The sequence below is a fragment of the Lytechinus variegatus genome, chromosome 3 (genome assembly GCF_018143015.1).
Source record: "Lytechinus variegatus isolate NC3 chromosome 3, Lvar_3.0, whole genome shotgun sequence".
NCBI classification, from domain to species: Eukaryota; Metazoa; Echinodermata; class Echinoidea; order Temnopleuroida; family Toxopneustidae; genus Lytechinus; species Lytechinus variegatus.
In genome coordinates this window covers 35,187,049-35,204,689 of record NC_054742.1, presented here as the reverse complement: position 1 = coordinate 35,204,689, position 17,641 = coordinate 35,187,049, and the positions used below count along the sequence as shown (strand labels likewise).

Below are 17,641 nucleotides of genomic sequence, written 5' to 3'. Positions count from 1 at the left end.
CTAAGTGCTTGCGATCTGCATGTAGTGTATGAATTCTAACAAATACCTCCTGTTCGATACAATTCTAAAAGATCTCGCCACTATTGGCTGCATCTTACAGAAAAAAATAAAATACTTCTAAGCATCTTTATCATTCTAACCATCTCAGTTCAACATAAACAGATCCAAAAATAAGAGATATAGAAGGATATAACATGCATAGCAGGATTCCTACAGAAGACTTGGTCAATGGTGGGAGTCACCAAATGGAACCTTGTAAGATACAACTTCATGTTCACTAATGACATAATGTGATAGCCTATAATACATGATTAAAATAATACCACTGGCACAACAAAGGTATACATACACAGTAAATAAGAGGAAAATATTACATGCAGTCAACCCTATGAAGATGTACCAAAAGACATTGTGATTTAATTCTTTGAAATAATAATACACATGTACTATGTCATTAAAGTTGCCCGCACTGGCAAGTTTGGAGAAATGCTTCATCTGCTAAACTGACTAATACTAGTCTCAGAATGACAACTTGCAAGTGCCAAGTTCATGATCACATACAGAGTGCTTTACATTTCTGACAGATTAGAAATTAAATCAAATAGTGTGGGTTGAATATGTCATGTATCACTAAATGGTGAAGTTAAATTTCCTAAAGCTAAGACCCACAATATGTTGTAAAAAGTAAAGTTTAATAGTCATGAGTGGATTATTATTATTATTGTTACATATCATGTAGATCCAAGATTACCATCACAATGTACTATAATAGAGAGCCAATTTGTGATACGCACTGTTTCATGAAGGTTGCCTGCAACGACAAGTTGTCTTTATCTGACAATAATCATAAAACTATCAATACTGACAATAACAAGGACTGGTCTAATATTGTCAGAGAATGTCAATTTGTCGGTGTTGACAACCTTCTTAAAACAATGTCTTGGGTACCATTTCATAAAGCTGTTCAAAATTTATGCATGGGTGATGACATTGTCATCCACAAATTTTCCTAGTGTTTTCCCAAAGTAATTTCCAATAACTCATATAATTTCAACAAATGACAAACTTTCCATTCAGATACTCATTAGTTGACAAGATTTTTAATCCACAGTGATCAGAATTCAACTGTATAGTTGAATCCAGATGAATCAAGATGCTTTGAGAATCTGTTTTGGTGCCTACGAACATACACCAGTCATGCATAGTAGAGTGTAATTTACAGCTTTATGAAATACCCTCAGGTGACTATGTCAATGTGCTGGTCCTAAACCACCCATTTAGAATAATAGCACAATACAAATATGCCAATAGATGTACCAAATTCTAGAGCACATCAATATCAAACCTTGTCCATAAACTTTTGTTAGAAACCAAGGCCTTGGTCAACTTTTGATCAATCATTAATTTGTAAAGACAGTTGTGATTAGTCACTGGTTAGTCTTTTCTACAAAATGTACAACACGGAATAAAATCCTGATTGGCCACTCCTATTTTGCAATTGATTGCAAAATTGTTGTGTTACATGACCAAAAGCAATGGACAATGGTGAAATCAGCACTTTGGTACACCACAATAGATGTGTGAAGTTATGAAAGAAGGGAAGTTATTGATGGGGATAGGGTTGACATTGACGTCTAACCTTGTCCTGCATCACTAGACTTGAGGTTAAATTCCCAACCTTCTTGGGTGTTGGATGCAGAGTGAGGCAACTTCAACTCCACAGGTTTCATGAACTTGAGACCATGGGGGCCGCACATCACCAGAGGGCTCAGTAGCGTCTCTCCTAAAGAAAGAATAGTGACACACTCATTACTTTTCTTGAAATGATTACTCATCACACAAGAAAAATGCAAAAAAAATCAATAATTACATACAAACCCATACCAAATATCCTAGAACTATTAACTATTAAAGTAAATCTGTTGTTTTCATTACTTTTTTCATAACACTTTGAACCATAAATGCCTTTTTTCCCTGGTACTGTCTTGTAGAATGGTATGGGAGTATGCATAAATTATAAATAAGTTACATTTATATATAATCTGCAATGAAAGATGAGAATATATAACTACCTAGTACAAAGCACATAATACATGAAATAAGTAATCAAAAGGTTGCTTTTATCTATAACTTCTTCAAATACAGGATTTCCCACTCTTCAGATTAACCAATGACTGAACAAAGAATTTCGATACTACATGACTATATCCTGTCAACAATGGCAGGCAAAATCTCTTTGAAAGGAGTAGATGTTAGTGTAGCCTACCTTTGTTTTTGTCCAGTGGAGGCAGCATACTGTTATCTCTGCAGACCTTGAAGTAGAGTTCCTGGCTGTATCCATCAGGGATTGCACCCTTAGGGATGTGGATGCTCACTCCAGTAGAAGGGGAATCAAGGACACCACCATTGCCATCAAAGGTTCCTCTGACTGTATCCACAACCTCTTGGCCCTCATCAGATCTCAAGGCTACCTCACTGCATAAGAAAAAGCAGAAATGAGGGTCAGATTTCAAACTCAAGTAATTTTATCTTGAAAATGAGGTCCTTATTTTTAATTATAGAAATGGAACCTACAGGTAGAAATACATGCAGTCCAAATTGGGGAATCAATTACAAACCATACAACTGGCATATACATATATACGAAACTACCTGTAAAACAATGACTAGTAATCTACAACAAAGCTACATCTTTCTTTTTTCCTTCAAGTAAATGTCTTTCAAGCTACTCTTGATCAATTCTTATAATCAAATTTTGTGAAAAAGATATATGAATTTATACTTACTCTACTGGGATGGGTTTGAATAATGGTTTCTTCTTGTCATAGCTGTTCTGTGGTGGGTAGATTCCTGTCCGCTCCTGGTACTGCCTTCCTGGAGACTGTGATCTCTTCTTGGTTCTCTCCTTATGTGCCTTGTAAGATTCCTTGTCATAAGGGGATCCAGGAGCTCTGGGTGGGGCATTAATCTCTGAAGGAGTATTAAAGAAATTCTCCCTTGCCTTTTTACTGTCCAAGTAGGCATTTCCAGTCTGTCCCGTTGTTGGTGGTTTGGGTGCTCTAACTGGCCGGATTTGAGAAGCCGATTTGGTAGCGCTTGACCAACCACGTGGGCTATCGCTTCGCTTGATCATATTGGCCATTTTTGCAAGCTGGTTACGGTATGCATCGGCGGACACCTCATCCTCTGACTTATCACCGCCAAGGTCTACTGTCTTGACCTCAGCATTAACATATCCCGACCCAACTTTTATAGTCTGCACGTCTGGTTCTGCTTTCCTCTCCCATTTTGGACTGCTGGTGGCTGGTGTTGAGGTCTGGAAAGCAGGCTTAGCAGGTGGTGGGGGCTCTACCTTTGCAGGTAAGTCCCATCCTCTTGGACTAGCCCTAGGACTTGGCTTACTCTTCTGTACCTCACTGTGGTCCCAACCTAGAGGACTAGCACGTGGACTGGGTTTGCTCTTTTGTACCTGACTGTATACAGGCTCTACTGGTTTTGGAGGGGGTAGCTCTGGTTTGGGTGGGGGTAGCTCTGGTTTAGGTGGTGGTAACTCTTCTTCTTCTGGTGGGGGAGGTGGAGGTCGTGCAGGGGGCAATGACTGTGTTGGTTCCTGAAATTCTGGGATCTCCCAGCTGGGAGCAGAAATATCAACAGCAGGCTCGGATGGACGAGATATCGGCACCCTCTTTGGTCGTGATTTTTCTGCTGATGGTCGTGAAACTTCTGCTGAAAAAGACAATTCTTCAGGACGAACCTCAGGCTTGGATATTGAGGTATTTGGTGTCCTCCTGGGGCGAGATGGTTCAGAACGACTTTCTGGGGTTTGCATTGGAGTTACTCTCCGGGGACGAGATGCTGGCTCTGCTGGACGAGTCTCTGTTGGAGCTGGTTCTGAAAGAATATTTCAAAAGAAGTTACAAGTACCAAATGAGGTTTGCAGCAAAAAAGACGAGCATTGACAAACTTTGTGCAGTTATTTTTACAAAACTATTTTCAATTATAGATACATCAACCCTGAAGAAAAAAATTGCTAAATGCAATTCAAGTTCTATACAATAATTTTGGATAATTGCTTTCATGTACGTTAGTTATTTAAAAAAATTGCAAAATTATTTCTACACTCCCATTTCCGATTTATTCTGTTTTCTTCTTTACTGCTACACAAATGCATATCAAAATATACATCACCATTGGAGTTTATTAGTACAAAAATTTCATGTGATTGATTGATTGAAGGATTTTATTGAAAATAACCATTCTCGCAGTCCAAAAACTGAATTGCAATGGTTACAATGTATGTACAAGATAAAATAAATAATACAATTAAACATTTGATTCGAGAAATAAATAGTAAATGAGATAGTTACATGCATGCACATTGAAAGTATTCCTTTTTTTAATTATTAATGAGAAATGAAAGTGTATTCACTGGGAATAACTTGTACTATTTTGGACTTGTCAATAATTTATATATGGCATTGACTTATGAAATTGGTATCATTCATGTGAACGAAATATATAATGGAAATGTATATCACACATAATACAAGCAATGATCCCATATTGACAGTTTCATTAGAATAAAATTGTTATACACTAACCCATTCTTGCAGGGGGAGGTGGACCCTCATCATCATCGCTGTCGTCATCATCTTCTGGCCCAAATGTTGTCTCTAGGACTGGGGTTTTTGGTGCTGGAGGCAACAGGTCAAAGTCATCTGTAGGAGGATCAATAGCATCAAGGTCTGTCTCGATGGGTGCTGAATGTTGAACCATTGAGACTACAGGTTGGATAGGTTTGGCCTTGGATTCCCTGGGTTGCGGTTGTGGTCTGAATGCTGATGGAGGAGCTGACTCCACCTCTACATCCAGCGAGGCATGGATATGTTGCGGCTCTGGCTCCATGTGACCATTGACACTTACATCACCACCAATACCAAAGGACTTGAACTCATCAGCAAGGGTGCTAAGGTTGATTGTATCGCTAAGAGCACTCAGATCTTCCTGACCTTGTGATTTGCCCCTCGAGTTAAGGGCTTCCTCTGCAATCTCCCTGGCCTCATCTCGGCGACGCTGTTGGTCTTTCTTTGAAGGACGCTCCTCAGGCTCAAATGACATCTCCATCCTCTCACGTTCTAAAGTATTTCGCTTGTTCCTCTCCTCTTCCCTCATCCTTTCCCTCTCTTCTCTTTCCTGCTCTCTCCGCGCCTCTTCAGCTTCCTCCCTTTCTATCTCCCTCGCTTCCTCTCTCCTATCCCGAGATCGGGAGCGAGAGCGGGACATGCTCCGTCTGAGAGATGACCAGATACTCTCCTTCTTCTTGGAACGGGATCGAGATTTGCGTCTGCGGTCAAAACTTGATGGATATTCTTCCTCATCTGATGAATATCTCTTGGGAGGAGGATCTGTCTTGGGAAGGCTCTGAAAAATAGAACATAACAAATAGATGTATTCCACAGTGATTAGAAATCATCAAATCATATATGATTTCTATTAAATCCAAGATCTCACTTTATGTTTATTTTAAGTTTATGGTTAAAAAGAATAATGTTGAAGTGAGCAGAAAAACATCAAGAAATACAGGAAGGTAATTAATTCACCTGGGCAGAAAGTGGCAATCATCAATAAAATAATACTTACAGCTTTCACTTCTTTCTCATTGAAATTGAATGAGCTCTCCGAGGCAGCACCAGGGGTGGCTGAAGTGTTTGCAGTGACTGTTGGAGACAGTTGTTCAATGTCAGAGTCGATGGTACTATTGCCGTGGGAGTCAGGCATGATGGATTCAGCATCGGTATCATAGTCAGCTGGCAGGATAATAGGGCCCACCAGAGGTAGATGACTCTCATCTGCCTCAGGCTCCTCATACTGTGGAAAAAGAGGGATTTGAAATTATCCAATATTGAGAAATAGATTCTACTGAATCTTCTCATTTAAGATGGTAACAGTAATGTGTCTTTATCAGTAACCATAATGAATTATGTCATATTGATCATAAGAACAACAACAATTATAATATGTTCCATTTATATAGAGCTACTATAACTGCATATTATCAACTGTGCTTGATAATTGATATCACATCATTGAAGATTTAAATATTTTAGGAAAAAATCAGTGAAATTGAACATGGAAGAGAAAAGGTTATACCAGCAAATTTGTGACATATACCTTGGTCTCTGACATCCAGATTTCTTTCCTCTGTTGTATCCTAATAGCATCTTTGACATTCTGGAGCCATGCTTCATCAGTGGTCAGAGGAATCATTGCTGAAATAGTGATAGGTCATAGAAATATGTCATCAACAATACTTGCAAGATTCATCATTGGTGAAAGATGAGAATACCTGGATCCTGTAACTCAAAGGTTTGCGATGAATCGTGCATTTGATTCTTACAATTTATTGTACAATGTAGTCAATGGAATCAATCACAGAAAAAATGTTCAACGATCATTGCTAAACTTTGTGTTACAGGCCACTGGTTCCAATCAGAGTGAGAATCACAGTGAAGCTAGGTCAGTAAAAATTCTAAGGTGATATTGTCGAGACATATAACAAATTATAAATCCTAAAAAAGTATGCAAACAGGGAAGTTATTCTTGAAAATCGACAGTATTGACAAGTTTTATTCATTGATATTCACCAAAGTGGGTGACCAGTCAGTGCTTCTCTATAAACCAAGAATAACAACTAGTCAAAGCTGACAACATTCCTAGTTCATCATTGAGTAACTATTCCCAAACTAGAATCAATCTAACAATTATCATTCTAACTATGAAAATAATTAAAGCACAGTCATATAAAATCATTATTCTAAATTAATTATTGCCCTATCTTCTTTTTTTTCGCTGAAAAATAAAGAAAAAGTACTGACTTGTGAACAAGATATCATTCAATTCACATAAAGAGTAGAACACAATCATTACTTTTGGTACATATAAAAACTGTGTGGTGGTTACCCCCCCCCCCCTCATAAAAAGGGGGAAAGTTATCAGACTTTCTTTAAAACCAAACTTGATCTTGGAAAAGGTTCAATTCTCTTTTTCTGAACCTGATAATGTTCTTCTAATCACTCAAAACAAGAATGAACATAGTTTGACATTCTATTCCTGAAAACAATAACAGTCTCATCACTACAATATTTATCCCAGCTTTCAAATTATCATTTGATGACCTTGTATCTATGAATTAATTAATTTGTGCTTGAGAATATAAACAAGAACTGAATATGAAAGTCATGTACAGTATAGCAGATGAGACTGCACTAATTTCCTACCTGTAAAGAGATGTGCAAAGGCCTTCTTGAGGACCAGACTAGTCTTGTAGAGCTTCTTGGAACCCTTGTTCTGTTCAGGACTCATGTATTGTCCTCTGATCTCCTTGACCATGGAACGAGAATCAGCATTCAAGAAGATAACAATGGGGTAGTACTGCATCAGGTTCAGTTGCTCCACAGCGAATGGTGTCACATCAAGCAGACAATGTTTACCCTGTAAGGAAAGAGTGGATTAATGACAGTATCTGGGATTCAAGAGGAATAATAGTGATGAGAATATGACTAAGTCACATCATCCATGAAGACCACCAGTGCTCTGTTGAGAATAACACACATTAAACTTTAGGGTAACTTTGGCATAAATAATATGTATTGTACAACGCCTACTTAGCTTGTTGTACGTGATCAAATGGGAGGCTGAATGTCACACATTCGTACCGTTGCACACAAGACGTACAGCCCGCTGGCTAAATGCGCAATGTTGTCCAAGATCATGTGCGCTTGTGGGCCCGGCTTGTGGGATTTTGCTTTTTGCTTTCAATATTTTTGCTCCCTTTTCATAGATTACTGGAGGGAAAAACTCTTGTGTTTTTTCATATTTTCGCTAGATTCCGAGGCGTTGTACAACACAAATAGCGAATATTCTTATTCGTGCAATGGTGCGAGATTTCGCATTTGGTGAAAGAAAGAAACGCTCTATTCAACTCGGCTAACGCCTCGTTGAATAGAGCATCTTTCTTTCACCTCATGCGAAATCTCGCACCATCGCACTCATGCCTATTCGCTATTTGTATAATAATAATGCACTTGAACTATTAAACAAACATATATATTCTTTTGCACTATATGAGAACTGCTGATATGCTTGTTATCACTTAGATGTGTTATTACCAGTATCTAAGCATCAGTATTGTCTGCCAAACTTGACATCTTGTAATTTCAAGATATCAAGTTCCAACAGAAACTTCACTGATGGTACTTCCCAGCATTAATTAGAGCCATTCCACTTTTGAGTCAACAAATGTAAATGCTTTGCAATTTTAAGCCCTGATGTTACTTTCACCTGTGTACCATTGAAATTATGAAATTGGTAAATGAGTGCTCACATTACTGTATAATTCCATTCATTTTCTTTGACAAGAACAGTCAAGGATACAGGAATACTGGAATAAATGGATTATGCAGGGTTAAGGGTGTTTAAAAGTGAATTATAACATTTGAAACATATTGGCCTGTATTCTGCAGTCAGGTTTAACTTAAACTCTGGTTTAAAGTTGTGGTTTAAGTATGGGAAGCCAAAAGTATCAAAATTTTTTATTAAGTTGTACATTTCTTGTACATTGTACATGCCACCATGCAAACCTTCAAACAACATTTGTACATTTCTGATGTTTATTCTGCTCTTTCCTGATTTATTGATGGTGAAGACAATCATCTATTTATACTTCCTAGATAATAATGAATGATTTAAGAGCCAAATGAGCTGAAATATGATATCTCTACTGTTAGTGATTTATGTAACAATTGGCCATCCATACTTAAACCACAACTTTAAACCCGAGTTTAACTTAAACCCCACTTCAGAATACGGGCCACTATATTTCATCAACCAACTGGGGAATTAGCATTGCTAGATTTCTGCTACGTACCTTGTCAATGATGTCTTTGATTGAACCAATCTTAACCATGCCTTGTGGATTTATCTTCAGTTGTTCACCTGGATGCCTGTCAAAAGTGTGTTCTGTGACTGCAAGACAATCAAACAAAAATTGATAGAATGTCAACATTTTATTAATCTTGAATTTACAAGAGATGAAGTTTGGTAGATTTGACCCTGGTACGCATGGCTTACAAAATTATTCAGTATCACAATGACACCAAGCTTGATAGAAAATTCAAAAATCATTATGTATAAAGCATTTTAATATTCAGAATATTTTTTAAAAAGCACTCTGTAAATATGCAATTTACAATGCATAACAATATGGATGAATATAGGGCATGAATAATATTAAAGCCCATGGACTTCTCTCAAAACAACTACGTATTGCAAGACACACACATACCTGAAAATATGGTCTACTTACGTGGATTCTCAAATTTATCAGGCAGGGCACCCTTGAGATGGTCTCGGGCAATGTCTGCTAAAGGTCCAAAAATGACAACAGGCCTGACAAAACCAACTGTGGATAAAAGAAAATTTTAAATTCACATTAAATACAATCCATCTCTAGAACAATTTCAAATGTACATGTAATAATGTAATCCTATGCAAGTCAAGCTCACATATTTCCATATTGTTCTTTGGCAAAGCCTCTAGACATCATTGTCAATTTACTAAAGTAACTTAATTCTTACTTCAATTTTTGACCAGCACATGGTTTGGACCTAACTCTATCTCACCCCCCCCCTTCCAAATTCTAACTATGCATCTTTGAGAGAATAAAGTTAAATGCAATTACACTTGCTCTTTTGATAGACAAATTCATTCTCAGCATCTCTTCAAGCAATGCGGACAATCTACAGGTAATAAACTCAATAAGATTAGACTATCGGTTATTTCTGGTGTCAGCGGTGGGATAGTGGTGCCCTATTATCTAAACCATGAGGCTTGTCACATTCTCATACTGCCCTCTCTGAATGCAATAAAATCAGTTTACTCTTACCTGTTCCCAAAGTGACCCTCTCATAGGCAGGGAATTTACCCGGAGTTCCAGCTGGAAAGATAAGAAAAGGAAATACAGTGTATCTTGGAAAACTGATGTTTGAACAATCACAGAGATGTAGTGTACTGCTTTATTATTTGGAATATAAATCTGGTGTTAATGTGTACCTATAAGGCAAGATTTATAAATTTTATTGAACAAGTTTATTTCTTTTTCTCTGTCAATTAGGGAGTTCGGATAGCATCACTGTCATATGTTTGTATTACTCACATGAAAATTTCAAAAATAAGACAGACTGTCCAATTCTAGGAATTACAAATAAAACTACAAGAAAGAAGTCTTCTTTTTTTAGTTCAAAGCATATGACATTCCCTATATAATTTTCAAAATGACAGTTTGTTGGAAAGAATTCTTGCTTACCAAAGACAACCTCATCATATTCATCCTCAATTTCAATGCGTACGGCCGAGTTCTTGAGCTTCCTCATGCTGGCTCTATTACCCCTCCTCTTGAAAAATTCTTTCCTAGTACCACTTGTGTTGAGAAGTTTGACAGTCTCTACAGACTGCTGCGCCATGTTACTCTGAGTTGCTCTATGTAAAAACAAAACAGAAAAAACATCAATGATGATTGCAAATAACGATAGTTCTTCTTTCCAACTGCAACTATTAGTTGCATTTTCCAATTGCAGTTATTCCAGGCAATAAATTGTTTATTCATATTAAATAGGTTTTGAATGACCAAATTTCAATAGATATGCATGGTCAATGATTTCAAATGAAATTGAAGTTGAAATAACATAATATTCAAAATGAAACAAAATCAATGACAATTCTGAAAAAAAAAAATTCTAGCAGTTACATAGTTAGCAGTCCCCATTAATCTTTCCCTACCGGAATGAAAACAGCATTCTTACATGCATCAATACTGAACAAACTGTAGACTCAGCTCAATTAATTTGAATTCTAATTTGGTGGAAAGATTAATGCAATCATATGTCTTTCCAATGGCTATTAGAATTATTAAAAAAAGGAAGGTAGAAAGAAGAGGGAGAAAATGAAGAAAAAGAAATATTTGAAAATTAAGAGAAGAAACAAAAGAAATGATAATATGAAGGAGGAATAGAAAGGGATGAAGAAGAGCTGGTGGGTGTTTCATAAAGCTGTTCTTAAGATGAGAACAACTTTAAGAACAACTGGTGGTCCTTTCTTTTGGTAAATGGTATACACTATTTGCAATGGTTTAGTGCATAAGAAAGGTTCACCAGTCATTCTTAAAGTCGCTCTTAACTTACAAACAGCTTCATGAAACGGCCCCCCAGGTATGACGCTAAGACTCTGTCACATTGTTCCGTGCAAGCCTTGCAGGTGAGTTGAGGCTCATTACCCGCAACTCACTTGCAACCAAATATGAGCATGTTAAAAACTTTTCTACGTGCAAATCAGACTTGCGTGTGGGTAGCAAAAATTTACCCACAAGTTGCATGCAAGGCTTGCACAGAACAATTCGACAGAGCCTTTATCAATCTACTGTCATATTTACCTGCTATTGTTTGGAATGAGACCTCTCTCTGTTGCAATGTTATTTCTATCTAATCTGATTGCATACCAGTAACCCATTGCACCCTCAGGGAATGTGTCAACTGTTCTGAAGACTGTTCCACGAGGGAACTTCAACTCCTCACCTACTGGGTTCTCATAAGCAAAATGTGCTCTAGAAAAAATACAGGATAAAGAGAAGACCTTAATTATGGATAACAAATTAAACAGGAATGTTAGCCCTCAAAAAGTAAATCCGCTCATATCAAAAGCAAAAATTTAACTTGTCACTAGAATAAAAAAAAAAATGAAATTGAACGAGAACAAACCAGTTATAATTCTCAATACAATTACACCTTTTTTTACATACACCTCAAGAAATATAAATATAATCAGTAATTAATTCATGAAATGAATTAAATTCCGAAATATAATACAAAAAATAGATGAAACAGACAATGATTTTCCTTCCTCTCAGATATTTTATTGTACCAACTGCATGCAATACTGTTATATTGTAACCTAATTTAATTTCACAAAGTGGCTACCAATTTGGTAAAAAAAAATCTTCAGAATGGCAAAGTAGAGAGTCAGAAGATCAATAATTATTCCCTCTCAGATAAGAAAGATTCTTACTTGATGTAGAACTTGTCTCCTCTCCCAGATTCCATGACCTTTCTAAAAGCTGAACAATGAAAAGTGATACAAAACTGGTTAAGGTGAAAACTAAAATTCAAATATACTAAATACTTCAACAATACTCAATTCTTCCAAAACACTGTCATGTTTCATAGAACTTATTACCGACTATTAAAGAATCACAAAAAATGGCCGCCTTGTTTGGCATTATACATATTTCAGTTGATATTTCAGTCTAAATTTAGAGACAGCCTATCAGATCTTTGCCTTGGTGTGTAGTTTATGAAGATTTCAAATACAAATCTAGATAGTTTTTAAATTCTCCCAAGGGATTTGAACCCCGGGGCTTTGGTCCAACCTTTGATGGCTCACCTGATCTGCTGTGTCTGACTTCTAACTTGATGAAATCAGGTAATGTGAGAAGAAGAAGAGCCACCTCTTCCTTTGTCAAACCTTGGAGATAGATTTCATCATTTACCTGTGGAGGGAATGCAAGAATATTAATACCTTCAACCACATAGAACAGAATCATCATGACTTGACTTCCTGGCATCACAAATTTGGGGATAGATATATTGTTCAATATAACATTCAGATTACATTCATCTCCAGGAGCTACTTTTGATGACACACTACTGCCGAAATCTAGAACATTGTATAAGCTATAAAACTGAAATGAATGGGAATTTTCTGGGGCTCTTTATTTATTTTCTAGGGCTTAATTTTGTGAGCATTTTGGAGGCAAAATTGCCAAGCCCCCATGTTATTCTTTCCAAGATATTAACACACAATTAGAGTATCAGTTAAAATCTGACAATAGAATCTGCACAAATTCCACACAAAATGAGGGTAAGAGACACTCACACATGTGATCCTGTCTGCGATGGCTACACCAGAATTCTCTGCTGGGCTCCCTGGTTTGATACCAGCTACATAGATTCCAACCTCATTACCTCCAATAAGTTTGATGCCAACACTACCTCCTTTATTAAAGCTAACCATATGAGCATCTCCTTCAGGGTCAACTGGAATGCTGGGAAGGATAGAGGTTTATTAGATTCATTAGATATGGTGTAGCTAACTGACACATTATGCTCTTCTTTTGTAGATTATTGAATGGCATGTTCACTTACAGGTATCTTTGCATGGTCAAACAACTGGTTGGCAAATAAAGTACAACACAACACACAGAAATGTGCTACATATCAAAGTATCATAAAAAAAACCCTTAGAAGTTGTGCATAATTTGCATACACAATAGAGTACAAACTTGAATACACTTTTCATAATGATATATCATACATTAGAAAAAAGAAAATGGCAGAACATGTATTGCAGATGACTTACCCATCTCTGAAATCATCTTGGCCTGGACTGGGTGGTCTTGGGGGAGGAGGAACTATATCAAAAAATATAAAGGGAGATATATATGTCTAATAATAAGATATATCAAAAGGTAAAATTATCATGGTAACATGACACAGGAGCAATTAAATACAAAGGTTTCCCATGACAATTAATAAAATGGAAAAGCTACAAAGTCAGAATGTATAAAATGGCCCCACTGAGCAGCTGAATTAATCTTTGACAAGTGGAATGCCTCTGGCGGTCTCACCTGCATCACACAATTCAATATAGCAGCAGAAAACTACTATAACTCGCACAAGATGTTCAGTGATACTTGGTTACTCTTATTTCCATGTCTTATGAAATAGACCAATACACTTAAAGAGATATGATGGTAATTCAACGAATACCCCCAATGTGGCCAAAGTTCATTGACCTTACATGACCCTTGACCTTGATCATGTGACCTGAAACTCGCACAGGATATTCAGTGATACTTGATTACTCTTATGTCCAAGTTAAAGGGGAATCCAACCCAAATAAAGACTTGTTTTTATAAGAAAAAGAAAAATCAGACAAGTTAATAGGTGAAAGTTTGAACAATATTGGACAAACAGGAAAGTTATGAATTTTTAAAAGTTGTAAATATTGGTAATCACTATACCCATGGAGACTTCAAATTGGCCGCATATGGGATGTCATAGTGATGTAAGGCAAGGACTACTCTTCCATGTACTCCAATACATATTATGGCTAAAATGTTATTTTTCCCTAAAGTTTTATTTCAAATTATATTTTTCTTTCATGAGGACATAAAACAACATACTACCAGGATTATATTTAGATTACTGCCCCAGGGGAATAGGTACTTAGGAGAAAACCACAAATCCTGATAATAAAGTACATGGCCTAGGGGGGGGGGGGGAAAGTTGTCCTTGCCCCTTGTCATAATTTACTTACCCAGTTGCCAATTTGAAATCTACATACTATTAGTGATCTCAATTTTAAAGCAGCTATAACTTTCTTATCGCTTGTCCGATTTCTTTCAAACTTTCGCCATTCTGTTTAATTCATTTTTCTTCTTCCCAACACAACATTTTATGGCCAAGGCTGGATTCCCCTTTAAGTCATGATGGTAATTCAACAGATACCCCCATTCGGCCAAAGTTCATTGACCTTAAATGTGCACAGGATGTTCAGTGATACTTGATTACTCTTATGTCCAAGTTTTATAAACTAGACCAATATACTTTCAAAGTTATGATGGTAATTCAACAAATACCCCCAATTCGGCCAAAGTTCATTGACCCTAAATGACCTTTGACCTTGGTCATGTGACATGAAACTCGGGCAGGATGTTCAGAAATACTTGATTAACCTTATGGCCAAGTTTCATGAACTAGGTCCATATACTTTTTAAGTTATGATGTCATTTCAAAATCTTAACCTTAGGTTAAGATTTGATGTTGATGCTGCCGCCGTCGGAAAAGCGGCGCCTATAGTCTCACTCTGCTATGCAGGTGAGACAAAAACTCAGTTATGTATTAAATTTATTTCCAAACAAGAGAATATTGCATGCAAGTAATGAAGAAAGAAATGATTGAGCTGATGTCATGATCCCATTTCCTAATCTTATTTGTGTATTTGAAACTTCAATCAAGTCATCTCTTTAATAGATGTCCATGGCAGATTCTCCAATGTCACAAAATATGTTTCAGCAATGATATTACACATGAAATGAGGGGTTGGTCCTCAAATTAAATGTTTCCTGTGCATTATGATATCCACAGTTGGTTGCCAAGGCCAAAAATAAAATGATTAATTTTGAAAATTGCTTCATGAAATATAATATGAATGATAAACGTTTACAAAATCTGTGATTATTAAAGTGTAGATATAAGGATTAGAACAAATATGTAGTTGATAAATAAAATGAATAGAGGCGCTATTCCTTTAGTTTGTGCGGAGTGTCTACGTTTACCATAATCAACAGATCTGAGTCAGAGCTGATAATAGTAGTCTAATGTTGCAGGGAAAAGGTTACTCTTCTCACAGTAGAAAAATTGAAACATAACAGCATGCTAACCATTGCAGGAATAGTGCAAACTATGAATAATGCCATCACTTTATTATTTGTAATCAAATTTACTGAAACATTTAGAGCTTTGCTACTGTATTCATGAAATTCATCTAAATAAAGGCAAGAGAATTCATGTTAGGCATCCAGGACCTCTTCTGCCCCCATACTTACTGTGAATCAATCAATCTTACCATATTCATCCTCTTCATCAGGTGGAGGTGGTCTGGGTGGTGCTCCTCCTCCTGATGGTACTGCTGCTAGAAGAGGAGGAGCATTGTATGCCTCTATAGAACTTGCTATAGACACCTTGTCTGCAGCAATGGGTCTGGTGATGTCTAGGTCCATACCATCTCTTGACCGTTCAATGATTGCATGAGCATCGGCCAAACTGACCTGCTCCACTGGGGTATTGTTTATCTGAAATCACCAATATACAAACACATCATGAATGATCTTTGCAGTATATCTTTGAATTCCTCCTTTATTTACACTAAAATAAAATCATGTAATTGATACAAATAATGAGTACTTGCTGTTTGAAATTCCACTAATTCATTACAGGATTAACATATATATTGGGGCAGTATCGTCTCAAGACATATTGAACACATCAATGAAGTTGGTACAAAAAAGGCTCATCTCCAATTAATTTCCATTTGATATACTACCAAGGTATAAGACAATATACTTTTCCTGCTTGTGAGGAATGCGATTCACATGTGATTGCATTTAAAAAGTAAATAGAGGTGAAAGGTCTAAATGAGACCATGCAAACATATTGATATGTGCAACAATTTACATCAACACAAAATGTTTTAGGCATTTTGGGGGGTTGGTTTTTAGGGATATATTTGAGAAGTTCTTCTAGAAAATGAGGAAATGAAGAGCATTAATTTCGTCCAAAAAATCTAGCAGCCGTTGAAAGTTGAAACAGACTTACATGTATATCATTAAAAAAAACTTGACTCATATTTTTCACTACTCAAATATACTTCCCTTGATAAATTTCCATTATATGTTATACCTTGACTTGTATTGTAATGTGAAAATGCTCTGTATGATGCTTGTTTATGCATTTTGTAAATGGAATCAAATAAAACTACAGCCTGTATGCCTACTACCATCCTCAGATAATAATATGAGTGGGTTCATTTTATAAGAATAGTCATATTATATTGGATGGTTAAGAAAAAATACCAGAAAAATTCCAAGAGTTTGGGAAAATATTCCACGAATCACAGATGAGTGGAATATTGGCCTAACAAATGGAATATGTCTAGTATTCCATGAAATAAAGCCATCCAATATAATTATTATTATCTATCTACCCTCCCCCCAAAAAAAATGATTGAGCAAGTCATATGTCACCACAATTAGTTACTATGGCCTCACTTCAGAGGAACAAATTTGATCGTAGAAATGTGACCTACATGTAGTTTATTATGACGTCATCGAGTCTGTGCTGCGCATCGCAATACATAAATTGTTGTACGCAGTGTACATTTTACGCATTTGCAGATGCGCACTAGACTCTTCAATACGGTCTCATATTGAACAGCAAGTTCTGTACAGAAGCCAAAGGGATATTCGTCGGATTTCAGTCCTTTTTGGAATACGCTCTTATATTGAACAGGCAATCAAATGCAGAACAAAACATGCGCTTTTGCTGCATCGCTGATAAACTCCATATAGATAATAATGATAAATTACTTTAAGTTTGTGAAAATGTTTCTACTCACCCTAATGATTTCATCTCCTTTCCTGAGACCCAAGGCTGCTGCAACACCATATTCATTGAGACTATCAACAAATAGTTTATACCCAAGTCGTATCCCATAGCTCTCACTCCTGCTTTTTGAAAGTCTTATGGATTGCCTATTGTCAGGGCCATCGAGCTGTGTGTCTGAAATACGAGGGGGTCCTGTGACCTTGCGTTTAAATGTCTGTGAATGAAAATTTGAAAGACAATTACAAGAAAAGATTAGAATAGCTTACAAGGTATAGTCAACAAATAACCATGTAAAATAACCCAAAGTCTTCCCTCTTTACTTAATTCTACCAGCTTTGGCTAATCAGTCGCATATTCCTGCTTAT

General features: G+C 36.6%; 1 protein-coding gene across 2 annotated transcripts in view; it reads right to left on the bottom strand.

Moving 5' to 3' along the window:
* Positions 1–17,641, bottom strand: part of LOC121410874 (tight junction protein ZO-2-like) — a 57,386-nt gene that overhangs the window by 4,578 nt on the left and 35,167 nt on the right. Inside the window, exons 7-24 of one of the 2 annotated variants that reach the window (XM_041603222.1) lie at positions 17,287–17,490; positions 15,739–15,964; positions 13,468–13,519; positions 12,985–13,153; positions 12,493–12,598; positions 12,118–12,166; positions 11,486–11,656; positions 10,364–10,536; positions 9,944–9,994; positions 9,365–9,460; positions 8,927–9,024; positions 7,278–7,491; positions 6,172–6,269; positions 5,641–5,868; positions 4,602–5,421; positions 2,787–3,891; positions 2,267–2,475; positions 1,640–1,783 (exon numbers count right to left, since the gene is read on the bottom strand). In XM_041603222.1, coding sequence (XP_041459156.1) covers positions 1,640–1,783; positions 2,267–2,475; positions 2,787–3,891; positions 4,602–5,421; positions 5,641–5,868; positions 6,172–6,269; positions 7,278–7,491; positions 8,927–9,024; positions 9,365–9,460; positions 9,944–9,994; positions 10,364–10,536; positions 11,486–11,656; positions 12,118–12,166; positions 12,493–12,598; positions 12,985–13,153; positions 13,468–13,519; positions 15,739–15,964; positions 17,287–17,490 — 4,213 coding nt within the window. The remainder of the gene's footprint in view (positions 1–1,639; positions 1,784–2,266; positions 2,476–2,786; positions 3,892–4,601; positions 5,422–5,640; positions 5,869–6,171; positions 6,270–7,277; positions 7,492–8,926; positions 9,025–9,364; positions 9,461–9,943; positions 9,995–10,363; positions 10,537–11,485; positions 11,657–12,117; positions 12,167–12,492; positions 12,599–12,984; positions 13,154–13,467; positions 13,520–15,738; positions 15,965–17,286; positions 17,491–17,641) is intronic. The other variant, XM_041603223.1, reaches the window with a different exon arrangement.